At 39.3% G+C, this 27,061-nt stretch overlaps 1 protein-coding gene across 5 annotated transcripts in view; it reads right to left on the bottom strand.

Moving 5' to 3' along the window:
• LOC6532833 (cyclin-dependent kinase 14) overlaps window positions 1-27,061 on the bottom strand; it is a 91,919-nt gene that overhangs the window by 53,791 nt on the left and 11,067 nt on the right. Inside the window, exons 1-2 of one of the 5 annotated variants that reach the window (XM_039374204.2) lie at window positions 9,166-9,296; window positions 6,653-6,988 (exon numbers count right to left, since the gene is read on the bottom strand). The exons of 2 other annotated variants lie outside the window; for them this stretch is intronic. In XM_039374204.2, coding sequence (XP_039230138.1) covers window positions 6,653-6,707 — 55 coding nt within the window. In that variant the 5' untranslated portion in view covers window positions 6,708-6,988; window positions 9,166-9,296. Of the gene's footprint in view, window positions 1-6,652; window positions 6,989-7,406; window positions 7,520-9,165; window positions 9,297-27,061 lie in introns of those variants that run through there. 2 more of the 5 variants (XM_002093534.3, XM_039374205.1) reach the window with 2 other exon arrangements.

Genomic DNA, 27,061 nt, shown 5'->3' with positions numbered 1-27,061 from the left:
GATTTATTAAGTGACATTCGGTGATTGCGTAATGATGGCTCCAATCAAGTTGTCTGTTTTCTATATATACATTGGGAAAACTTCAAAACAAACAAACAGAGGAAACAAAACGCAGATTTCGTTGTTATAAACGAAATGAACATAAATCAGCCGAGCGTGGTCTCACATAATAAACAGGGTGACCCCAGAGATGGAAAATCGTGGCGACTGCATTTCCCCAAATGAATAATCAACAAATTTTACACCAACCAAAAATATTCCACCGAAAATAGAAAATGCATTTCTAAGTTTATTTTTGTATTCGAGGGGGAATCTCTCGTTCCCCTCGATAACGCAGCAGTATAATTAAGTTTTCTTTTTAATTCTGTTGTTTGTCGAAATGATCAAATAATAACATTTCGCAAAAGGCGCTTATTTAAATGTTCAGTGAGGCATGAAAATTGGTATTTGTTGCCTTTTTTCAAGTGGTTTTCAATGGGAGGCGTGTCTGGTTTCCCTGGTTTGCTGATTGCATTAATGATTCTAAATTGTGTTTTTTCACTATTATTAGAACGCATAAAAGTGAGAATTTTTTGTGGCTAGCTTAAATAAAGCAAGTGGGTCAGCAATTATATTGCAGAGTGGCAATAGGTAAACTAATTGACAAATATTGATCTGTGTTTAGTAATAAAATTGTGTGGTCACTCACAAAGCAATACGCTGTGTTATCTAACACCTACAACCCCTATTCAAATTTCCTTCATTTACACTTGGACTTCTCGATTATCCGTCGGCTTCTAGTGTATAAGCACCATCCCAATAAGGAAATTGCCACTTGAACAATCATTTGTCAAACTCTTCACAACTTTCAAGCCGCTGCACTGACACTGATTGAGATGACCACTCCAAAACGACCTCCACAAAGCCCCTACATTCAATAAATATCCGCTCTTTACCCGGCTGACCACAGTGCCCAAGTACCACCAACTACATGGAAACCAGTTTGGTACGAGAATAAAAGCGACTTTGACAATTGCATACAGAAAATAACTTAAATGTGTATCTCTCACTGTCCATATACATATATAAAATGTGTTTCTTTTTATTTATTTACCCATATGTGAGCTAAGCTAAATCAGGCGATAAAGTGTATGCTGGAGTGTTGAGATAACTTCTCGTTCGAACCCCTTGTGTATAGTTTGGCTTGTTGTCGAAAGCAATTTGGCTTAAACAATGCAAGAAGCAACTCAAGCCCAAGCAATTTATGGCCATGGAGTGCTTTGCATAAGACCCCAAGTACCCAAGCACCCCTCTCCCATTTTCCACCAAACTGCAACTCAATTACTGGGGCCATTGGAGTCATAACTGTAAGCTGTTGTTGACTTCTAAAATGGCAATTCAAAAACATAACCCGAGGGCTTAAAAAGGGGGAGGTGATTTGACAACAAAGAACTCGCAAACAGGGAGAAACTAAGGGAGTACCTATTTAATCAGGAGAAGGTGTGAAAACGAACTATATTAACTAGACTGGATTAAACGTAACAATATACAGGGTGTCTTTGCTTTGGCTTTAACTCAATGCTATATTGTCTTGTAATTTTCATCGTCCGATTTCCAACTATTCAAATGTTTCTCTCTGTGCATACCCAACAAAGAGCACTATATAGCTGTGTTGTTTCTGGTGTTGTCTACATAAGTGAGCTGGAAATATGATTATGATGGTGTTGCTGATGCTGATGCTGATGCTAATGCCAGTTGACAGAGCCAGACACACCGAACCAGGCGATTGCATATAAATGACACTCACTGTGCACAGTGATTTGCATAAAATGGCGCCAGCCTTAATAGTTTTTGATAAATTGTTGTCAATATTGCAAGTGCCCCCCCTGCCCCCTAAAAAAAAAAAAAGAAACGACGTTGTTAACAGAAAACTTATTTAATTAAATGCGTGGCGCAAAAGTTTCCTCTCTGCGATAAAGTTGCAATGCCAAAGTGCCACTGCATTAATGAGTTGCATATGCAAACATCAAAGTTTGCAATCAAAATCAATGTCAACTCCAGACGACGATGACTACAAATTGTGGGCAACCAAGTTCCAGATCAAAGGCGAGTGATATAGCGCCGATATACGCAGACAGGTAGAGTTGAGTGGCATTGAGTGGGTTCAATAGCCTAGAGGTTCCGACGCCCATTCGCCCAGCCGCCCATGTTATCTACCGACGGGGGGCGTGGCCAGTCAGGCGTGCCACAAGCAAAAATAGCAAGGGCAACGAGAACTGAACAGTCACTCCTGGCAATGTTCGTTAATGTCTGTGACATCTAATTAGGGAACAAATAACGAGGAGCCACAGAAAACAGGCAAAATAAATAATCAAAAATGCAAAAGGTAGTTGGCAAGAAGTGTTCGTTTCAGGTTGGGAGTTCTATTGACTTGCCAATGAAATATGGAAATTGATGGGCGCAACTTGGGGATTGGATAACGATCCCCTATTAGGATAATTATATTTACTTGGAAGTTCTATATCAAACGATACCAAAGGTAGTCCTATATTTATTAGGTGTATTTCTATTACCATGATTGAGTGCAATCGTTAAGGGTTCTATAAATATAATTCTTTGAGCTTATTAAGTGAAAAATTTGTGATAATCATACAATGAAAGAAATAACCATCAACTAGATAGACTATGTAAATTGTTAAATTAAATTAAAGCAATTAATGTTGCCTAATAGTTAACACTCTGTGCAAATAATCAGCTTATTTATAATCTGAATTTAGCTACTAACAAAGTGCCTCCTTTCGAAAAGCATTCATTACCCCAAAAACAGACTGGCAATTACCCCATAGAAAAAAGAACAGCAGCCAAACAGTTGACACAAGCCAAAAAGAAAATTCTATGACGAGCACTTTCCAAATTTCTTGTTAATGACGTAATTACCTACAGTCGAGCAAAACAAAAGCAAAAACAGAGCTAGCCGGCGAGGAAAAGTGGAAAGGCGGCGCGAGACAGGCGTGAAAATCGAGAAGGAGGCGAAGCAGATTCTGTGGCAGGCCACACGACGTATACGTGACATTTTGGCCACGACACACGGCAGCTTATCCTACAGATGTGTGCAAGATAATAGCAGTAAAGTAGTTAAAATAAGCTATAAATTGATACATTTATTTAGTTATATATTAGGAAGTTTGATGAAAGTTTAAAGCATATAAATCAGAAACAAAAACAATTATTTACAAATAAAATAAATTAAATAATTATATAATTTCAAGAAAGTAATATTCTAATATACACATCTATAGTTATATATCCCTCCCCTTGTTCTCCATCCCCTGGCTTTTAGCCAACTTGCACAAATTCTCTGATTCAATGCAAGGGAAAATAGAATGCTGAGTAAAAAATAAAAAGAAAAACCCAAACAAAATAAGGAAAGGCAAAGCTGTTTGTTGCTAGCAAAAATATTTTGACACTTTTCGGCGACAAGCAGCTGACTAATTGCGAGAGTTTTGCTCTTTTGGAGAATGCCGCAAAAAAGCCTCTAAAAATAGAGGGAGACTCGAGTAAAATGCAGCAGCGACAGCTGACGGAACTGAAAGTCCAGGAATGCTCGATGAGTAAATGGCTTATAAATGACGCGGAGATTTTTTGCCGCCACAAACTTCCAGGCACCACAAAAAAATTATTTCCCAAAATAGGTGAAAGATGGCCAAAAAAATATACTTCACGTGACAAGTGGGAAAGCAAAATTGATGTGGCAAATGCACAGATTAAATCGATTTTCAACCTTTCCCTCAGTTTGTAACCCCACTGAACTCTCAAATTGAGTTCTAACTTTTAACAATATTAAATTTGCTGGGCAAACAAGCTTTAGTACGAATTTTATTTGTTTGCGGTTCATTTGTATGCAGGAGAGGGAGTTGCAAAGTCTCTGTTTAATTAAAATGCATGTATAACTAATTAAATGTGGAAAATGGAATTTTCCAAGCCGATAAAGTTTCAACTAATTAAAATAACTCTAAGCCAGCAACATTAAAAACATGGAAAATAAATAAAAAAAAAGTTTAAATAAAATATGAGCTTACCACAGCAGGGAAAAAAAGCAATGATAGATTAAAAATAACTTAAAATGCTGTACTCATTAATAGTATTTAAATGTTCAACTTCACGTAAACACAAATGTCTAGTTCTGGCTGCCATTAACCCTTGCTGGCCAAGCTTTCTACGCCTTTGGCAGCCCCATCCATCAGCGTCGCCATAAAACACGCATCATTTATTCACCAGGCAAATAATAAAATTAAAAAACCATCAAAACTACACCCTCGAAAAGCGAGATTATTTATTTTTTTTTTAAATATTCACGCACGCCCGAGGGCAAACACAAATTTTATTACCATATAGAACTATTTTTTATCGCCAGCCCATGAAATCTAATCAAATTAATGTTGGAGAAAGGGAGAGTTTCCTCGAAAGATGGGGCGTGATGGATAAGAAAACTGGGTAGGAAATTAGTCAACCAGTTGCATGTTTTCGTAACGAAAAACTACACATATATTTTTGGGTGAGTGTATTGACCACCTGTTTTAATAGTTTTTGCACACGGCAGCGCCAGCTTTTTGACTGGAGTTGCGTGTTTGCCAATCGTTCATCTGAAACTTGCCAAAAACCAAGAAACTTGACAGAAAATAGAGACCTGCCAAATCCGAGCTTAATTAAAATGGAAATAAATTTTTACAAAGTAAAGAGACTGACTCTATAATAACATAAAAATGTAGTTTATTAAGCAAATGAAGCATTAAAAGTCTGAGCATTAAATCTGACATTAATTAAGCTTCAATTATCAATAGAAAAAGCTGTAAAAAGTTAATTGCATGTATGGCCTACTTTACGAATACATTAATATTTGGTTGAAAGAAAAACTTGTGCTGATAAGAAAAATAGGGACTGGGTTGTATTAAGATAAGAAAACAAATGAAAACAGGTTTAAAAAGCTACAGCTATCAGACAGCAGCTCATATTTCTTGACAAAAAAAAAACTTTAGATCTGTTTTTCCAATTTAGATATTCATTATTCTGCTAAATCATTCGCAAATTTTTCAGCGAAAAGTCTCTCATTTATTTAAATTAAAATTTAAATAAGTTTTCGATGGCCACAAATTGAAAGCTGTTTTTTTAATTATTGAAGTGAAAGTGTGCATCATATTCGCCCGATTTCAATATTGACCGTAAATCTAAGCTGCCGTAACTCTCTAATTGATTTAGCCATCGGTCGGTAGCCTCAAAATGTAATCAATTTGACATTGTATTTGGCGATGTAAAGGCGGCATTCATAATTAGACAACCGACAGCGACTTGGGAAATAATTAAATTGTATTAAGCCCAGAAGCAACACCAAAACTAGTTGGCTACAATCTAAACTAGTTGCACTAATAAATCAGACGGAGATAGAAATCGATATGCCATAATGAGTTTCGGATGCGTTTGTTTCATGTTTGCTTTCCAGATAAAGGGGAGTTTGGAGGTTGCGGCTTATCGCTGTCCGTAAACCATAATGTCTGATTAAATAAATGATTTCGATTTGCCTCGGGCCGTGACGTCAGTGGTTTTGTCGGCGGCAATCGTCTTGAGTTCAATGTTCTCTAATAAACAAAAATAAAGTTCAATTCGAGTCGAATTAATATCAATTGAGGAAGGAGAAGTCGCTTTTCAAACGGGTTCCCGAGAAAGAGGCGGAGATAGCTGGGTGAAAGAGAGGGCAGAATGTTCTGGATTGCACAATTTTTCAATTAAATGCAGTTTCTGCTTCTGGCAGTTGCATTTATATAACTCTTTTCTTTCATTTCTGCCCGGCTTGTGTCAAAATGTTTACGCTTAATTTTAATAAAATTTACTTTGATGCCTGTCATTCTTCTCTCCGTATTTGTTTTGCATTTTAAACGGGGCTTTTGGTGCATATTTTAAATATGCACTTATTTATTTGCTTTTTTATATGGCAACTGCAGCAAACCAAAAAATATATATACATTTATATATATATGGAGGTTTTTTGTGATTTTCAAGTGTGTATGACTGAAAAGGATGAACGGCAGGAAGTTGCAGACTTCAGTGTGTGTGCTGAAATTTAAATTGAGAGTTGAATTTATGGGGGAATTCTTTTTCATTCTGCCAATATATGCGAATGCACGAAGAACAAAATACAAATAAATTATTGACAGCTCCCCGAAGAATATGTAAGAATATTGAACATTGAAGCCCTGCTGCTGTAAGAAACAACATTAATTTAAAATCTCTGGCCGAATGAATAATTTTCAAAATAATTATTTTTACTCATACAATAGACGAAAATCTATCAGCGTTAGCATTTCGGAACTGGCGGAATTTGTTTATATTTTAAAAGTTCATCACAAAATAAACAAGCGCTTTTATTACACTGTGAATTCCGCCTAACTAAAAATAAGTCGAGAAACCATAACAAATGCCAATTAAAGCCGAATCAATATAAATAATTTATAAAAATCGTGAAGCATCAGCTTTTTGTTTATATGCTCGATCAATTCCTCTGGGGCAGGAAACTCAAGTACCTACAACAGAGGAATTTCATATGCGCTCTACTGATCACTGATCAAACAAAAAGATACAGTCATGTTATGTGGATTATTTATGATGTGTATATACGCACCGGCACCAAAATTATTGTTGTTAATTTTAGTGGGCTGACTGATTAATTCGGCCATGTTGCTGCTTTAAGAAGAATTTCGGGCGCACAGGTAAGTTTATTTCAATGTTATTCAATTGATTAAGTAGTTGGGTTAACACTCTCGTTTATGGCACACATATCTTTGGTTTTACTGGGTACACGAAAAATTCACTGGGTCACAAATCCGATGGAGATATAGTACACATAAGCTCCAAACACAGCACACACTATTGAATAAAATGTATGGGTTTATCAATTCTATTTTTTGTTTATCAGACGGCGACGTCGAAGTTGCAAGTAAACGAGGTCAAATTTTATCTGCAGACAAAACAACAATAAATCTAGCGACCACAGACAACAACAAGAGCCGCAGAAAAAGTTTGCCGCTCGAAAGACACTTTTTTGTTGCGAGCTTCGACTTTTTCTACGGTGGTTGTTTGTTAGGGGTGGTTGTTGATTTTTATCCCTTTTAAGTGGTTTCACGTTCAGCAAAATATTATAAAAAGCGCCTAAGTAGTTGCAGCAAAGTCACACTTTTTACAATATTTTATTAGCAAAGTTCCACTTTGAAAGCAGCAACGAAAAATAATGCAAATAATATAACACGTTTTTAATAGTTTTTTTTGCTACACAAATCAAAGACAAAAATCATAAAAGAAAGACACCTTCTAATTGAAAAACTATCACACTGATGCTTAAAAATCAGAAATAAAAGCTGGTAAGGAAACTCTTTTACACTCTTTTTTTCACCGAAAGTCTCGCAATTTGTGGGGTGTTATTTTCGGGATATTTTCGCCGGGACGCACAACCTGCAGCTTTGAGATTCGCACACGAAATGAGGTCAACGAGAAACGGGACAAAGGACGTCGACTGCGGAACGGCAGCGACGGCGACGACGACGTCAGCGTTTTTACGTTACGCCTGGCGAGGAAGAAGAAGAGGAGGTAAAAGTAGCGCAAGGGCGACTAACAGTGGGCGGTGGGTGGTGGGTGGTGTTTGGCTCGTGCCATAGAGTAGCGCTCTCTTGCGAGGAGAGCACAAGCCGGCTTGTGGAACCTAAGAGAGAGAGAGAGAGAGACATCGCGCTCTTAAAGGGGGTTGAAAGGGTCCTGCCGCACACGCCGTATACGCAATATTGCATGATTTACGATTTAAGGGTGAGGGCAGGTCGCGACTCAAAGGGAAAAGGTGGGGTGGCACAATCAAAAGATAGGGGTTCTTGGCTTAGCTGGGTCAAAGGCAAATCTCGTTAGATCAAATCAGACTGCAGCTCGAGCCCTGCAGTTTTGCAGTTTTACAGCCACTGCAAACGCAAGCATTTGCGTCACACTTTCCGGTGATGCATGCAAATTGCTCGAAAGTGGGTAAAATATCTTGAGTCAGCAAGCGTTTGGAAATCGAATCTGCGACGCGGCTACTGATTTACAGGAATCTTTGCAGATAAAGCAACTGGTCTGTGTGACTATCTTCAATGGGGCTATTTCTGATCTCTTTGTACGCTCTTGGCATTTTTCATTCAGCTTCTGCAGGCACAGAGCACAGACACAAGTTCATTATCACGATTATCTCGCATTGCCGCCAAATGTTTACACTTCAAAGTCACGCACCGCCTTGAACTCGAACGAATTATGATACATATTTATTTTTGGTACAGTGGTCGCTTATCCAGAATATAATTCGATTTCATTACTTTTGTTTACTAAAAGTATAACTAAATAATTTTATGAGCTTTTAATTACAAAAAGTATGTCTTTTTTGTGGAATATTTTAAGGTATAAAATAATTATCTTCCATACAAAATTTCCGATTTTTAATCAAATATTTAGTGGTTATAAGCCATTAGCACATTTAATGGCAGTGCTAATTGATATTCAGTCGTCGTTTGGCTATTTCATTCTATCTATTCAAGGTACCACTGTATTTGAGTTTATTATGAATTGGGCCTCGTTAAACTGTGCAAATCGTAATTGCCAAAAAAAAAAGAGAAAAAACACCCGAAGATAGCAATAATAATAAACTGCTCTGCCACAAAAGTAACCTTCAGTTTTGGTTTCCTTTTCGCAGCTGAACGCACTTCAACCCGTGCAAAGCCTCGCAAATAAGCGAAATTCAAATAAATGTGGGGGTGCTAAGATCTCAAGGGGTTAAGCGGGGGCAGGGTGCTGCAGGGGGTTAAGGGGCTGAATCGGACCCGAACTCGGACTTCTAATTGAAACTAGAGACCGCATTTCGTTGGGGTGCGCACTTCGCGCACTCCGGCTGCTCAAATAGCAAACAATTCAAATAAACAAACACAAAACACACACACGAGGCAAATAAATAAATAAGCTACACACAACAACAGCCACAATAAGGGTACACAAATTATTAAATATGATTATTATATTTATTGCGACCCTATTGTTGTTGCTGCTCGCTGGTTATTTAAGCTGTGATTTATGAGGCTGCGACAAAAATTCGAGCAAAATAAAGCCAGCAGCAGCAATGTGACGTACAATATCTGCAGTTTGAAAGCCACTGGCGGAGTGAAAGAGAGCGGCGGACGGCGCGCGAAAGAGACGGGTAGTGAGTGGGAGCGAGCGAGAGCGAGCGAGAGCGAAACGTCAGCCGCGGCGAACGTTCGATTGTGAACTAAAAACACAACAGCAACATCGCCGGCACAGCAGAAATACAAAGCAACATCGCAGCGGCGCTAGCAACATCATAGCAACACAGCGGCAACATTGCAGCAAATGCATGGCAGCAACATCCAGCAACATAGCTGCAGCAACTGCAGCAGCTGCGACGCCGGCAGCGACGTCGTGGTAAGTTTTCCACGGCTATTTGCGCTACTATGAAAATTCATTCAGGCCAAAAAGAGGAAAATACAAAAAAATGCGCAGCCGGCAAAGTTTGAACAGCTGAAGACGAGCTTTGCGTTCCGGCTTACGTCACAAATAAAAATACAGAGTAGCGAGAATCAGAGGCATAAGTGCACAGGGAAAAATTAGTAAAACTAAAAATGACTTTAAATTTGTATTCACCATCGCGGTAGCTTCCAAAGCAATAACGTTAAAGAGTTCCCCAAAATCGTAAATTAAGCGTTTATTGTTTTTTAAAAAGATGCAAAATATAAATAAAAACTAGCATGTTTTTTATTACGCCCATTTAGCAGCCAAAACAAAGCACAACAAAACCAAAAAGTAAACAAAATAAAATAACGAAAACAAAACAGAACATAACAAAAAGAGAAACAAAGAGCAGAAAGAGAGAAAAATGCTGATGTAGCTGCCATGAGGAAGTGTTGGCGAAAATAAATAATTTAAGAAACCATTGTTTAATGCAGCAGTGGGCAAAAAGCATGAATCATCGGCCAAACAGAGGGAGATGGTGCTACCCGGGACGAAAGAGAGGGGGATGTGACGAGAGAAAGAGAGGCGGAGACGCGTGCAAAGGCATCCACAACAGAGAAACACGGAGCAAACGAGTATCCAATGAAGGAATGTGGCCACGCAACAAACAAATGAGAGAATAAAACTCTCTCAAATAACTTGACATCCACACCATTTTCACCACTCCATTCCCAGGGCGAGAGGGAAAGGGCAGAGGGGTGGGAAAGAGAGGTCACCAACCATTGGGGCATCGCATATTTTGGTGCTCTATTTTAAATTATTAATGAGCGGCTTGTTCAGTTATTAAAAGCCTGGGAATATCGCCAATGTCTCCCCGAAAGAGAGGCATTCTCACGCTCTCACCCTCACATTTTCGCTTCCTTTCTCCATTTCTCCGCTGGACAATTCCCCAGTGAGCGGGTTTCCGGCATTACAGGAGCTAAGCAAGAACTCAAACTCCCCATCAACAAAAAATTTGATTAGGTTTAGGTCTCGGTTTATTGGGCTTTGGAGGCAATAAAAGAAAGGTAACAATCTTTAATGCCTTCCAAAAATTATAAAGGATACAATCATCATCTACTTAGGGATAGGTTCTGTTTTTTAATGCGAGTTTATCTATATGGGATTAAATTGTGGATCAATAAGTATCTCGTGTTATCCCTTCTATTTCTATAAAATCATTCCTTTAAAACAACTTATTTTGAGTATATTTGGCCTGTGATAAACTATACCTACTTTATAATAAATATACAATTTCTTCTGATCCGAGTATCCTTTTCAGACACCTAACAATTTTTCGCATTTTTCATTTCGCAATACTTTTTTGCCCAAAAACACATCGAAAGTCTTGTAAACATGCCAAGCCCCAGTGGCTAGCCATTTTCCACACCCTCGACGCACGAACCCTTATCATGAGTTTGCCGCAAAAAATATCAATCATTTCCAGCAAGCTGACTTTTCACGCAGGACCTCTCCTCCCCTCCGCTCCGCCGTCCATTTCAATTACCCGAAACCGGGCTAATTTGCATTTGGATCGCCCCGAGGCCTAAAAAACCCTACCGCAAAAACCGCACCTGGAAAAACTTTTGTGGCTGCCATGCGAGGGGAAATAAATTTTGTAGTCATGGTGCTGCTCTCTCCTTGTTGTTTGGGCCCGAAAGTGTTGCATTTGTTTAGGCCGACGAGACACGCACTCCCCCGGCGAGAAAACCTCGATTTTTCCCAGGAAAATGGCCTCCTGCCTCTGGATTTTCCTGCTGACTTTTTCCCCCAGGTGACCAAAAAGGCGGAGCTGGAGCAACAGTCACCGGCTGAGCAAATAACAGTAGGCTAAAAATTGCGTGTGAAATGGTTTTAACTTTTGCTTTTTATCTCCAGTGCTGCAATGGCACGTGAGGGTCCTTCGGTGTGGGTCCTTAGAAGTTACGCATACGCCGTGTTAACCGATTCATGCTGCCAGCTACCAGTTTATTCTGCTTTTTATTGTGTACTCTGTGAACCGGAAAGGCGGAAAAGTTTCGACGCACTGAGGAAATGCACACTAAATTTGGCTCTGGGGCTCTATAATAAATTCGATTTAAAGCATTTGTAAAATAGTTAAAACTTATAATTGGCGGTATTGCACTAAAGATTGACACAATATTTTGCTTAAATTTAAAAACATCTTGTTCTGAGCATTTGTTTCAGTGCATCTGCGTGTTTGTAGACAGCTTTTCTCCCTTTCCTTCGACTTTGCAACTGGCGTAACTCAACAAGAAGTAAATCTTCTTTTCCCTTGTTGCTTTAGTTGACATTTTATTTCTTACTTTGCGTAGGTAAATTTAATGGAAAACGACGTGCCCTTCCCAACCTTCCGTCATGCTGCAAAAACTTTCAGCATTCGAAATGAATTGTATTTGAAAACGAAACGGATTAGGGCCACTAGAAAAATAAACTCCTTCGATGATCCAAACTGGCCAATGAATTCGGGTTGGGGGGCGTGTCTGTTTGTGTGTGTGTGTGTGTGTGTCAGGGGGCGGGGCAAATGGACCATCCAACTTAATTGACCTTTGAAGTGACTACCATCAATCCTGGACCCAAAGAACCCCACACTTAGCAACACATGTGGAACCCGCCCATAAAATCATTTAAATAATAAATGCTGGCGAAAGTTTATTCGGGCGAGCTTAGCATGTAATCAAAGTTGGGCTAATGAAAACATTTGCAAAATGTTTGCCCCAATTTTCCTTGCCACTCGCTCGGCTTTTCCTGCTTAATGTGTATGGGCCCATAAAATCAATAAGCTTAAATAACTACAAATAACTGAGAAATTGGGCCAGAAAAGAGGGAGGTTACCCAAATGCAATTACCTCCCTCGTAATCCTCTTTCCACAGGATTTGCGGAGGACAAGATGAGCTGCAATTTTCCACACGTTCAGCTTTCTCTTTTTCCGCCAGCCTCAATACGTACATACGTACATACGTACATATATGCAAACATATTTGCTAATGAGATGGATTAAGGACCAAAAAGTTGTGGACAAAGTTGACCGGCTACCGACTCTTTCCGAAAAAAACCGCAATAATAATTCATGTTTATGTCAGCCAAATAAATATGCTAAATAATGTTTGCTTGTGTTTGTTGTGGTTTAGTTATGGCTTTGCGAGCAACGAGAAGGGAAATTGACAATTTCCTGCGCAAAGTTTTGGGGGAAGGGCGTTAAATCGGATTTAAATGTGTGTGGGAAATATATAAACCAATTAAAGGCATCGCATTTGACTACAAAGTGTACAAACCAAAAGGTTGAAAAAAGTAATTACAATTCGAATTCAATAAATGTTTTTTCGCAGAGTTTATGCAAATGAATTGCGAACTGAATAGCTAAATACGAGACTAACATTAATCTCTCCCCACAAAGAAGCAATTTTTGTTTTAAATTAAGTGTTAATATCACTCTTAATAGTTCAAATAATAGTTCAAACACTTCGCAGAAGCCATAAAATCAAAACTCCGTCTGGATCATAAAAGACCAAGCAACTCAATCGCGAGGATAATTAAAATTCCCCTCGCCCAAGTCGGTTTATAATGTCATAACATTCCGAATACACCATATAGCCAGCACATTGATTTCCTCCGTTGCCAGCACTCAGTCTCCAACATTTCCCTCTTGAGTAAACCAATCGACCATGAACTGCCCCTCCTGCAAATCCCCACCAAGTTCCCTATTCCCCATCCTATTCATATATGTGCGAGAATGCCCCTCCACATGTTCCGGCAATCAACAATGAGCGAAGCACAAACTTCCGGTCTCACTTTCATTCAATTCTGCTCTGCACTTTATTGCAATAAAAGAAAGAAAAAAAAAAGAAGCAACTCAAATGAAAAAACAAACGAAAAATCGCATAAAATGCAAAACGGTCTCGGTCTCCACTAAAAAGGTCTATAAACATTTTGAGTCATCAACTTGGCTGCTACTTTTTTTTCTTCTTTGCCGCGAGCAGAGTGAGAACCAATTTACAGCTATGCCCAAAAAGAAAATAAAATTAAAGCAAACAAACAGCACGCACAAGCATTTAATGGAGGCCAGAAAAGAGGAAAATCGCATCTGATGGTGATGAAAAAATAGGAGGAAGAACCTCACATGTGCGCGTTCTGCAGCGAATCGAATTGGCATAAAATGAGTAAAAACGAAAATCATTTGCCGTGGAGAGTGGCAAATGTCTCAAGTGCTTTAATTGCCCGCAATCCGACAGATAGTTTCATTTGCACAAAACTAATTTGAGGGCATCACTCTCGAGTGGAATTAAATATATGAAAAATAGGGGGAGCTACTTGATGAATGTCTCAAGTGTTTGCATGGCGGGCTAATTTAATATATATAAAACTATGCAGTAAACTACACTCTACAGTGTACACTTTGATTGAATATCCAAAACAACATTTTCACAGTGTCCCTTTGATTTAGTTGGAAATCACGCAGCGCAATTTACATAAAATTAATTTCCATACAAATTGACTAAAAACTAATTAGTTCACACTTTTTGGTGCCAAAATATAAAAGCCAAACTTAGGGCAAATATTGTATAATTTTATTAGACACGCAAACAAAGTTTAAAAGAGATTTTTTTAGTTGCAAATTTTCTATGTAATTTAATTGCCTGCAAAGATCTGCAAACATAATTTTGGCAAACCAATTTGACGTCCAACTTTATGGAGCTGGCTTGTCTTGCAGACCAGTGTTCACTTTAAAATTTGCATAATTAGACAAAAGAGTTTGGCTGGAGAGTTGAGTCAAAGTCCTTGCAAGGAAATGAACTTCCTTCTTAACTATCTACCCTTTTCGCTCTCCCTCTTCAAACATTTTCCATTTAGCATTCTGTTTATTTTGCGATTGAAGATGCAACTTTTGCGGCTCACAAATCTTTTTGTTTTTGGCTTTTTGGGGTTTCCCGAGGAGGGCAGGCAGAACTGCAGTTGCCTTTTTGTTCGTTCTTTCAGCTCAGCTAACACAAAACTTGGCCGAGTGCAGAAAATGTGTATCTCTCGGAGTTATGAAATCTATTAGCCTCAAACGCTACACTCCCATATATCTAGTTTTAATTGGAACTCGCTGCACATTTAAACAAATGTTCTTAAAACCACCAGTTTCTCGGAATATCGTGTGTGTGTTTGCTTTGCTTTGTCGTTTTATTTTGATTAATGGAGATGCGAGAACAAAACCCAAACAAATCATGAGGTTTCGTGGGAAGGGAAGTTGAATGATTTCAAACAGCGGGAGTTCGCATAGTTTCAATGTTATTGAGTTTTCGGGTTGATTAAGCCTCCTGAGGAAATGTTTTAGCTTTGATTTAATTAAGTTATTTCAGGTTAATTACAAAACAAACATTCAGGTGATGTCATCCATGCAAAGGCATTGATTTTCTTTGAGTATGGCACTTGAATTCATTTAGCAGGCAGCGTTCGTTTATCAGAAGTTAATTAAGCAACCGAAGATGATGAACGTTCGTAATTCTTCATTTTCCTTTATGCAGAGCAGAAAATTTTATCTGGCCATTCAACGGTGAAAAAACCTGTGGAAAAGGGAAATAAAAACAGGACATGCCACCATCGCAATCCTGCTCGCAGGCGGTGAGCAAATTAAAACGCTGCGCAATGCACAAAAGGGTTAAATGGCTTAAGCGCTGGGCGGAGGGCGGTGGGCACCGAGGGGGGCGTGGCCATTGAAAAGGCCAATAAAACTGCGTGAGTAATGTGGCAAATGGCGGCAGTCGAGCGAGTTGCAGGTCATAAATTGATTAAAGCAAAAGGGAAAATTGATATGGCAAAAGAAAGTGCAGGGCAAAAAATAAAAGAAAATTTTTAAAATCAAAAAAAAAATGTACCGTGTAATATGCATATATAAAATATAATTTTTGCAGTTAATAAAAAATAAAAGCTAGTGTCTCTAAAACATTAGAGTTTACATATAACTTATACCAGCTGATTTGGTTTCCTATAATAAATATTAAATTTTCTTTCCCTGCTGACGAAGAGCCCCAGAGCAGTTGGAATAGCGAGAACAAGACAACCCCAACTGCCCAACACTTTATGTGTGCGATACCGAACTGAGCCCACGTGGCGTATGAGTGACGTGAATTTATGTAAGCTGTCTGAGGCAGGAAAACGGGGTGGAGGGGAAAAGGGGAGAAGGGAAACTGCTTAACTTGCCACACGTTCTAATCAGTGAATGCAACTGCAAACATTTTGTTTGCCTGCTGCCCAAAGTTACCTCACCCGGGAGGAGGAGTGGTGAATGGAAAACCGGTTTCAGTTGCAGTTGTTCACCTTCAGCGTCCTTTAAGCCAGTAAAACGAGAGTGACAGCAGGGAGATAGGGGGATTCGGGGGATTGGGGGATTGGGTGTTGTGCGGACACAGGCGGAGGGCCATCAGCCCAGCCAATGTTGCATGCCACACAAGCCCAAGCCAACCAAAGTAAACCAACACACAAAACGAACCGAACAACCAAACAACCGACAACGGAGAACTGAGAGCTGAGGACTGAGAACCGAAGCGAAACAACAACGGCGGGAACAACAAAAATAAACCCAACAACGAGAAGAACAACAAGAAGTGTTTGGAATGCACAATTGAAATTGAGATTTATGTGGCCATCAGATACCCTGTATGCATAGGTACATAAGTGCGTGAAGTCAAAGGGTCTCAGATTTATTGGGAATCTTTGATTTAATGAAGTTCAAAGAACTCTTTTTAAATGTTTAAAAATTGAAAGAAGCAGAAAAGTAAATAAATTATATAAGAGACTGATTTTTGCAAGCGAGAAAGAAATAATATTATTGATACATAGTTGCAAGGATTTCTTGTGTAACTAAATCCATTGCAGCATTTCAGTGACACTTTATTTAAGATAAGATTTAAATGTGCAATATAAACTATTTGTGGCACCTCTAGCTGCACATAAATTATATATTTGTATTACCTTTTTTGTAAATGGTCACCACCCCCCAAACACTCATGTTACTGCCCCAAAAATGCAGCTACCCTGGAAGTCACAAATCAGCGACTGCATTGGCCAAATGCTTGGCATGCTGCTGCCGTTGGTAACTGCTGGCACACAGCTTGGAAAACTCACAGCTCATGGGGATGGCGGGGGGAGAAAGGCGGCGAAGAATGGGCGGAAAATGGGAGTGAAAACTGAGGAAGCAGTCGCAGCTGGAAATCACTATGTATATGTGGGTAAACCAGTTGAGTGGCAGGCTGCTCGCGATTCTCATTCCGCTTCCAATTCCAAACTCCCAAATCGGTGACACAACAACAATAAAGCTCTCTAGCTGCCTGATGGACGCCCGGAAAATGGGTGGCAAGGTGAGTGGGTGGGTGGATGGGTGGATGTGTGGATGGGTGGATGGTTGGGTGGTTGGATGCATTGTGGAAAAGCGTGGTACAGCGTCGGCAATTACAATTCAATTAATGCGCTTAGTGCAATTCTTCTTCGCCTTCATTCCTGCATTCTTCGCCTACTTATGCCCACTTATACTTTTCTTCGCCGTATAGTAAACACATGATAAGAAGCGGTAAGATTGCTCAAGCAGGGAAAAGGGGGCGGTGGGGGGGCAGCAAGGCGGTATGAGTTGGAGTCCAAGAACTTGGAAATTTAATCGCCGCCGCACAAAGTTAAACGACCGCGCAAGTTGCTTAAGAAGCAGGGCGTAGACATGGAAAAGTGGGCGGTGGGAGGTGAAGACCAGGCGGAGGGTGGGCGTGGCTATAATATGCTCATATGTGAGCATGTAAGTTAAAGCCTCGTTAGCCCTTACAATGAATTTAATTTAAAGTTTTAAAGTTCACATTTAATACAGCATAACCGTCGATAAAATGTAATAAAATACTAAAATGAAGTGTCATTACTGTTGTAGCCTATTTTCTTTCAAATCGTGTATGTTGCTTTAAGTAAGTCTTAAGTAAAACCACTTCCTTGGCTCATTTTACACCTCCCCGTCTAGTCGACCCCTTTAACTTCCAGTTTACATTGCATCCTTATAGGTGCCCACACTGCGTGTTCTTCTACGTGTTCTCCACGTCATGGGTGTTGTTTTTCAGGTTGTTAAGGGGGCGATGGAAATGGGAATGGGGTCTTTGTTCCTTCAAGAAAAGGCAGCAATTGCACAATGAACGGTTTTAAATTGCATTTTATTTAATTAAGCTGAAGGCATAAAAGAAGAAATTGAGACAGGCAGAGTTGGGAAATATTCTTAAGAAGTTTTTCCCATTTTCTTTAAACAAGTGAAGTTCCACAACTTCTTTTGGCTCTGCTGAAGATTTGTTTTGTGGGATCGCCGAATCTGCTTTCGACTGAGCAAAAAGTTTATAGGAAAAGGCAAATACAAAAACTTTGATCGGAACAAGGTAAAGTCAACAATGAATTAACAATGTCTGGCACAAATTATTGCAAACTCTTTCATTAAAAAAGTGTACAAATAAAGGAAAATTTTTCTAGAATAACTTGAAAGAGCTCAGTTTACCATAAATCTTTAAGAAAGTAATCTTAATTAATTGTGCAAAAATCTTAAATCTCTTTATGGTCTTTTAGTGTTACAAAACCCATATTTAATTAGCTTGTCTCTTTTATATTCTTTGTTGAGCAATTAGCAAACAAAATCTATTGCCCATCCTCAGTTGGTAAGGAAAAACTTTGCTCAAAAATCCCAGTGTTATATTACACTTTAAGCAAATGGAAAAGATAGTTTCCATCAGTTTTCTTCTTTTTTTTGTCCTCTCTAAAGTCGCGTTAGACGAGACGAGTCCCCGAACTAGCATTAAAGTTACATAATAAAACTTATAATAATTATCAACGCCATTGTCGGGACATCAACGGAACAGCAAACCAAAACAAATATAGAACAGGCGAATAAAAACCAGAGAGTAGACAATATAAAAGTTGAGTGTAGGTGGCGGAACTCGAATGACAAATGCACGGTAAGAAATGGATTCTACTTATAAAATTTTGTGCCCATAAAATCCAGCTCTAAAGAGTAGCATTTATCTGATCATTAACTTATTAAAAATGGTTTTGTGCGGTATAAATTCATACGATAGATGAATTTTTCTCTGTGCAGCCACCAAAAGCAACTTCTCTCTGGCTGGTGTTTGGTGACATGGTCTGAAAGAACAACAACTAGAACAAGCGAACCGGCAGCAGTTACACCATTTGCTTGTTGTCGAGGTTCTGGCACAACTCCCCTTCCATTTTCGCCTTTTCTCATCTCGGCCGACAGTGCTGAGGATGCTGGGAATCCCGATTCGCCTGCCCATCATCATTGCCATTGTCTCCTGGCAACTACAACAACCAGAGAATCAGCCACAATGAGCGGCGCAAATGGCAACCAGGACAATAAAATGTCATAATGAAAGTTTTCCTTTTTTTTTAATGGTATAGAAAGAGCGCAGACAAACGACGAATGGTATTTTGGAGGGTTATAAATGGGACAGACTAATGGGTTTGTTGCCTGCTCTATATGGCGGTTATGGCCGACTATTTTATGGCGACTTTAGTCTCGTGTTTCTGGGCATGATTGTCCTTGACAATGGACTCGAAAGGCTTACCAGAGGATGGTATACTTAAGATAGATGACTAGTTCGGTTTCGCCAGGGGATTGAAAACTTACCTGGAATAGGAAAAAAATATAAAAATTATTATAAGCATTTTCAAATAATGTAATAATTACATTAAAATCAGTTTAAAGTAGATATTATATAGTTCAATCAAAATATTTAAAGTCTTCATAATTAAGCAAACAACTTACAAAAAATGTGTTACAACTCATTTAACCTGCAATTGCCAGTTAACCCTTCAATTAATTGAATTCTCTGATTGTTAAACATGATTCTATTAATTGATGCCATAAACTCTGTTTAGTTTTTATTTACACATTTCAATGCATTCCCTGTGCGAATTCCAGAAGTTTGCCATTGGGTCTTGAAAGCATTTTAGTACTGAACAAGAATTAAATTACTTAACTCTAATTAGTATTGGCATGACAGTGAGTAACTGAAGCGCCAACTGCTACTGTTAACTGTGAAAATTTCGCAGTTGATTAATAATGAAAAGGCAGCCCAAGTTTAGTCATGCAATACGACCTGCAGAAGTCTTTCTTTCCGCAGCTAACCTTCAGTTTTGGCTTGGTTCGTCGTCGGTTTGGTTCTCCATCTCGAGTGTTGAGAGTGGAGTCCCAAGTCTGCGACTGCCTTCACATCAATTAGTGGTTTCATGTTGTGCATGACAGGCAAAGTTGCTCTCAAGATTTATATCAAGCATATGTATAACTTCCTCTACGATTCGCAGCTATCATTTTCAAACTGCACAGGGCGAAATGCAGTATTTTACTACTGCAGTAAGAAAAGTTTGTATTTATACACCCTTTTCAACTGATTCCACCAACAGGATTATATCGTGCTTGTATTAATATAAGGAAAATATTTTATTAACCAATATATTCTTCGAGTGTAAGAGTTGCATGTTGCCTTGGCACTCAAGGACTGCATCTTGCGCCTCCGACGAGGCTGTCGTTCATCAACGTCTTTTCCCAAGGAGCGTTCGTCTTCGTCTTCATTTTCATCACTGGGATCCCTGCGCTCCTGTACTTTCTTATCTTTGTGCTCAATTTTTCGGGACTCACAGGTGTTGCACACTGTCTGCGATTCCACCTGATAGACAAAGTGTGAAATGAGTAATGCAAATTGCAGGCAAAGGAGCAGCAGCCAAAGCAGCTGCCAAAAGGAGCTGCCAAAGGATCTGGCTGAACGAAGTGTTATGGAGCAGACATTTGCATATGTAGACCAGTGCATATACCTCTTGGCAATTTCGGAGCTCTCGAGTTTTTGGTTAGTTAGTCAGTCACTTTGGCAGCGTTTTGCAGCTGTCATGCATATGGAAGTAGGTCGTAAATCTCTGCCACTTTCGGCTGCCTGCAACGCTGATTCCCCATTGCCTTTGCATATTTGATGAATGTGAGCACGGGGCTGCGACGCCCTTTTGATTAATAACTGCAAATTGCCATAATAGTTCACATGATTTGTTCAGTCTTCTATTTATGTACATACGTCTGTTGTGTGAGTCATGAGAAAAGGCGAATTATGACGTCTGTATGGTGTGAAAATTAGGAGATGCTTGTGATGCATGTGGGAATATAAATCAAAAGTGAGAGATTTGTGGGAGGTATCGGAAGTTGTAAATGAAAGATAAAACTGCATTACAATGCAATTATCTAATCATGTGCCATAATGACGTTAATTTTAAAAGTATTTTCTACAGTTACAAGTATAGTTCATTCCAAGTCTTTAAGTACCTCCACAATTCTTAAAATTTCAAAAGCATTCTAAGCTTTTTGTCTTATTAATTTGCCATTGTTGTCTCACGTTCGTAAAACAATCTTAAAATATTTCTTTGCCCCATTACCTATTTATTTAACCAGGCCTTGCTGCTTTCAGTTTGTAATGTGTTTAAGCCGCAAAAACTGTGTCAGTTCACTGGTTCAACATTGGCTCAATCGACCCACAATCCGCAAAACCTTCAACATCCAGCTCAACCCCAAGAAACCACCCATTCATCCATCCATCCATTCATCCATCCATTCGGCTTTTTCTGGCTTGGCAATCATAATTGGTTGGACAATTTGCCTTGGGCAAACATTTACAGCATTTTACATGTCGGACGGCTTCCATGACCTCCTCTTTGGGTCCTCCGCTCCTCCTGTTGCCCCTCTCGATACTTTTTAATTGAATAAAGTGCACTTTGAACCAGCCAACCCAAAAATGCCCCTAGGCAACACGCCCATCCAACTTGTGACACTTTCATTGTGTAAAATGTCCTGCAAAGGAGTAAAGCGAAAGCGAGTGTACAGCGAAAAAAGCACTTTAAACAAGGAATTAAAAATGTTCATTATTGCATCGCCCTACACAAAATGTTGTACTTTTTCTATCATTATTTAAAAATTATTAGTTATTTGCTTTTAAATTTATTTATATGTTAAATTTTTAATGTACAATTGTTAAACAAATGTTGTGAATTTTTTTTTGTGTATAAAAAAGTAGGAAAACGGAAGGCATGACCAAATAAAGCACGAGAAGTGAGAGAATCGTGCGACAAGCAATTTTTCTGGTAATAAAAGTGCGCCAATAACCCACTGCACTTTGCAGCACTCCACCCAAAAAGCCATCCCATCCCTTCACCCCCAAGAGTCGCCCTTCCCTTTAAAGCCTACCATACACTTGCCACACATAAAAACTGAAGGAAAAAGGAGGCGTTTAGATTGAGTTGTGTGTAGGCCACTCTGCTGATGCCCCCAGCCCGTATCCATTCATTTCTGTTAATTTATTGCCCTGTGATAGCCAAATATGGCCAAAAGGGGGACGGGATGAGGGGGCGGAAGCTGTCTAACTGGCGAGGTGGAAAGTGGGTGGTGGTGATGGTGGGAATAGGAAGAGGAAGTGGAGGAGCTGGGGAAAACCATTGCACGTCGCAAGTGCCAATGCTTAAAACTTTTTGCTACGTGACTCGACAAGTGGCCAAGAAAGGGGGTGATGGCGTGAGGGGCAATGCGAGGGGAATCTGGAGGTTCTGGCCAAAACGTGGCTCATATATGCACGCACGCACACATAAGGACGCACAATACAGTGAGAAAAAAGCGGACAATATATATCTATAAATATAATTACAAGTTCAGAAACTACCTAAGAAAATTAAAAATGTAAGTAAGTCATGTTCATAGGACTTGTAATTACTTTTCGAAAGAAACTTAATGCCTGACTTTGGAATCTTCCGGGAAACTAAGCTGACTTTCTTGTAGGTCAACAAATATCTACAAGTAAAAATGTATTTTAAGACATTTCTATATACTTCACTTTTTTGTTTCATACAGAGTTTTATTTTTAGTGGGTAACTCCAACTCCAGCAGACTGTTGCCATCTTCGTGATTTCTTCTCTTCTTGGCCTGCCTAATTTCTTGCCGCAGCATCGCCACCCGCACTCACATAGATACACACGCACACATGTGCACTTACCGGCTGACACCGACACGCATACATGTACATAAAAATCAGGTCATGTTCGCTGCTCAAAGTAATGGAATTTGTAATGCGTTCTCCCGCTTTTCCGACCCTGTTTTTCCGCCCAGCCAGCGCACACCTCCCCCCCTTTGATTGCCGCGGAATGTCGTTTTGTGTGCTCGTCTTCGTCTTGGTTTTTCCTCGCTCCCTACCGTTATATACCCAAACTTTTCCATACCCCTTCCGACCACCCGAAAAAGCAGAAGCTTTTCCCCACTTCCCACTCTTTTCCCATGGTCGATTTTGCGTGCCCGTCGCTGCAAATTAACTTCTTCTACTCGGCGGAGAGGCGAGAGACGGAAAATGGAGAGCGGGAGGGGCTGGAAAAGTGGGTTGGTATCTGAAGATACAGGAAAATTCGCCTGTCAATGCTCAAGTGGCTGGGCCAGAGTAGAAACTTCAGTAGCTTCGCTTGTTTGCCATTATTAACAATCTTTGTTGCCATTCTGTGCGAAGACTGCCATGTGTTTCACCCACCTTGCCACGCCCCCATCGCCCCTCTCACGCAAATGTATTCAATTAGTTAACTGAAGAAAAATTACATCATTAGCTGGAAGTTCGAGGGGAAGGACAACGGCAAGGACAGGAAACGCTCAAAAGGTTTATTAAAATTAATAATTGTCCCGGCCTGACATTAGATGGAAAAGGTGATAAGGAGGGGCGAAGATGTCCTGAGAATGAAAATTTGTTGTAATAAAAATATAAATTTAATAAACTACTCAACGATGAAAGGAAGTGATTTAGGGGGCAAGGAAACAATTAAAACTTTGCTTTATTGAAAGCTTCAAAGGATCTCAATTAAAAACGATACAAATTGGGCATTCAAATAATCAAAACTTAAGAGAAATTTAATTCTAGTATTATAACTATTTACTTTGTGATTGTTTAAAGGAGCTTGTTTAAGCTTAAACCCAGTTTCTTTTTTACTAATTTCTTTGCAAGCATTTTTATATCCTTAAACATAGTTTATCACACCCAACTCGATGTTATGTCCCCCCAATTTGCATTCGTGTCAGCTTCATTGTGGTTTCACTTCAAACTTGATCAAGCCAAGTTCTTGTCAGCTTCAGCTGACTTTCATCATAATTTAATTAAATTGTGTGAATGCAGGACCTGCCCACCCGCCTTTTGTGGTGTCCTTCAGTAAGTTCTACTCAATCGAGCGACACAAGCTCTCGGGCTCTTCATTATTTGGGTCATATTGGAGGGAAAATGCCGCACAAGAAAAAAACTTTTCAATTGGCCTAATGACGAGAAACTTCCGGGCACAAGCACTTGACTCTCGACTGGCTGGCAAATTGGCCAGCAAAATGAGCAAAAACTTAGTAAAAGTCGATATTCTTCGCCTACGCCCACCACTCCGCCAATTGCATTCGCGTACGTTGAAGTTTCGGCGTTTGGCAAAATGTTTTAAAAATATCAAAATGCAAGTGCGGAAAACACCAAGGAAATTAGGAAAACAAACAAACAAACAAGCAAGCAAACAACAAGAACCACGAAAACAAACCAAAAATGTTGCATTCCATTGCTGGGCACAAAAGTTTTCTATTTTCACACATTCGTTGGCCAAAATCCAAGAACTATAACCGAAATATGCAACTTATATGAGATTTTTTTTTTGTTTTATATCTATATCCAATGTGGCATCGAAAAGCGCGCAAAGTGCTGGTAAATTGTGGCAGAAGCTAGCCAAGAAATAAATGGCATAGGGAGTGGTTGGAGTTTTTGGCGAATAATATGTGCGAAATAACTGAAACTAGACCAACAATATATAAAATACACGTCACATTATGTAGTGACTTAAATAAGAGGTACATAAAGTATGAAGTAAGTTCCTAAACTCCCTATTTCAAATATGTAGGACATGCACTTGCACATTTTGAAATCCTAAGAATAAACTGTACTATGAGTTACAGAGGATTATGAATAGAGGATTATAAAAGTGTTGTGTATATACTTTTGAACACATTTATAAAGGATTTTAACTTTCTAATAATTTGCGTTGTAGTTCTACAAACATTTCCTTTCTGTGAATATTTATTTCTCATTTCTACATAAATAACCTGGATTTTCCAAACACTCTTCGCAATCTTAGTTGATCCAGCCGTGTTTAAATTTCGATTCTTGGCATTCATCCTAATAGGGATTACTATTTCCCGGCCATTGGGATTTGCGCTAAAAATGCAATATGCATTCACGAAACCACATAGCCCCATATAGCCCCATCTAAATCAGTCGAATGGAGCCCCCTGATCAGACACCTCGAAAAGTGGCAGACAAAGTCGCACAGACGCATCTGCTTAGCATATCAATGTGGCGCGATTTGCATTTAGAGCTGCCAGCAGTAGATATTAGCACCATTGTGGTGGGGGTGCCTCCAAAAAGTCTTAGGTGTTTGTTATTTATGCGTCTGTTTGCACTAATTCCACTCGTACAGTGTGGCCCCACTGATGGAGTACGCTGGTTTTCACAGCCACCACAAACGACATGGACAGAGGTCAGTGAGCAGAGCAAGAAGTCCGTTTGACACCCGTGAAGTGAAGTGAAGTGACAGTCTGCAGACTTAAACGGGCTTATCAGAAATTCTAATTGAAATCAACAAAAGAAAAACAAAAGCAACGAAAGTGAAATATAAATTGAATTACATATTTTATGCAAACAAAGCCAGGCGGACATCCCGTATGGTAACCCCTTTACCCCGCACAGTCTAACCTCTTCCATTCAGGGTGATTTGCCAAAAACTTTTGCTTCGTGTCAACATGACGCCCCATGCGGTGTCCACAGAGGCACTGAAAAAAACTTAAAAGTATTCGCAAAAATTTCAAACATAAGAAGTTTTAAGGTTTTAATAATGATTCAAGCTTTCTAAACAAATATATGTACATATAATCTATATGCCAACTTAGTGCCAATAGTTTATTATTTAATCTTCAGTAAAAACACGTTATGTTTTGTGATTTTAAAAAGTAAATTTTCTCAGTGTTCAAGCAAAGTGCAGCACTTCTTTTGAGCGAGTAAAAGTCAAAAGGCCACCCCTGGATTTCCCCACAAAGTCCTCGCCCCCCTTGAAAAACCTTCTTTGCCAACATATGTCCTTGTTTATTAAATAGTTTCAGTGCAAATCCTTTGGCACTTGCTGTTGCCTTGTTGGAGATTATTGTACACGCTGATCTCCAGGACAACCCTTCTAGTCTTGTCCATCAATTAGTGCAGAGTGCAACTATTTTTATGGCTTACAAAGCAGTTTGTAACAAATCCAGGGACTTTGTTTCGGTTGTCCACAGCGGCAGGGATTATTTTAAGCTATTTTTTGTTAACTGCAACTTGACAGTGTTGCTACTTTGGGATTTCTGCTCACGTAGTTGACATAAATTGAAAGTGCAGAGGTAAAAGTAAGCAGAAAGCAAACAGTATTATATTTGAAGAGCTACTTGAAAAGCTTTGGAAAAATACTAAGATAAAAGCCAATCAAACATACACATTTTTAAAAAATTCTAATGCTTCTAGCTTATTATTATTGCACCGAATCCCATTTGAAATGCCATCAAACCTCAGTTTGCATATGATAATTAGGCACGAGTTCTCGCCTGTGTTTTTGTATCTAGCAACATCTTTCACATAACGAAAAGAAAAAGGAAAAAAAGGAAATAAATTTAATAAAAACGAAATATATATATAGGTATCTGCATAATTTCGGAGACAACGTGAGGCGACTGACAAAGCTCTATTTGCATAGAGAGAAATAACAGCTTAATAATCAAATCAAATCAAGTCAGAATGGAGTGCAAAATCAAATTAAATTTTGCTGCATATGGAAATATTTTACCCAACTAATTCAATTAACAGCACAATGCAAAAAGGGCAAAATATATATGGTACATATATACGGTGTGTCTGAAAGGATATTCCTTTTGTTGGACTCGCTGCGAATCACGGCGAAAAGACGGTCGGGTCCTTGCCCTCGACTCGATCAATGGGCCGCAGGACAAAGGGGCCGAGGCCAAAAGGAGTGCCGGACCAAGGTAAAATTTCCGTATACAAAACACGCGCCACATGTGCAACTGCCAGCTCAACTAAGAATGTGGTTTGGTGGCAGGATGTTGGTGCCGCTTGCCAGGACGCTGATGGTGACTCAAGAGCACTAAGCTCCAAGCGGCAACATCCGTTTCATAAACGCAATAGTTAGAAGCCCGAGACCTAAGCCAACTTACAGTGGTGGAAAATATGGTTTATAAGCACTTCAAGGGGCTAAATTAGGTTGTGCACGCCAAAAATAACACTGGTATAATGCTTTAGTTCGAGTAAAGCAGTAAAACATAATATTAATACATATAAAAGTATATTCATACTTTTTAGTAACATACAGCGATCTCTTTATTGAAATAAATATAAACATATAAACTGCATCTTCCATTTATCCCTGTCAACCTTGAACCAC

Source organism: Drosophila yakuba, chromosome 3L (assembly GCF_016746365.2).
Source record: "Drosophila yakuba strain Tai18E2 chromosome 3L, Prin_Dyak_Tai18E2_2.1, whole genome shotgun sequence".
Taxonomy (NCBI): Eukaryota; Metazoa; Arthropoda; class Insecta; order Diptera; family Drosophilidae; genus Drosophila; species Drosophila yakuba.
Note: the sequence above shows the minus strand (reverse complement) of the source record. Positions and strands in the feature narration are given on the sequence as shown.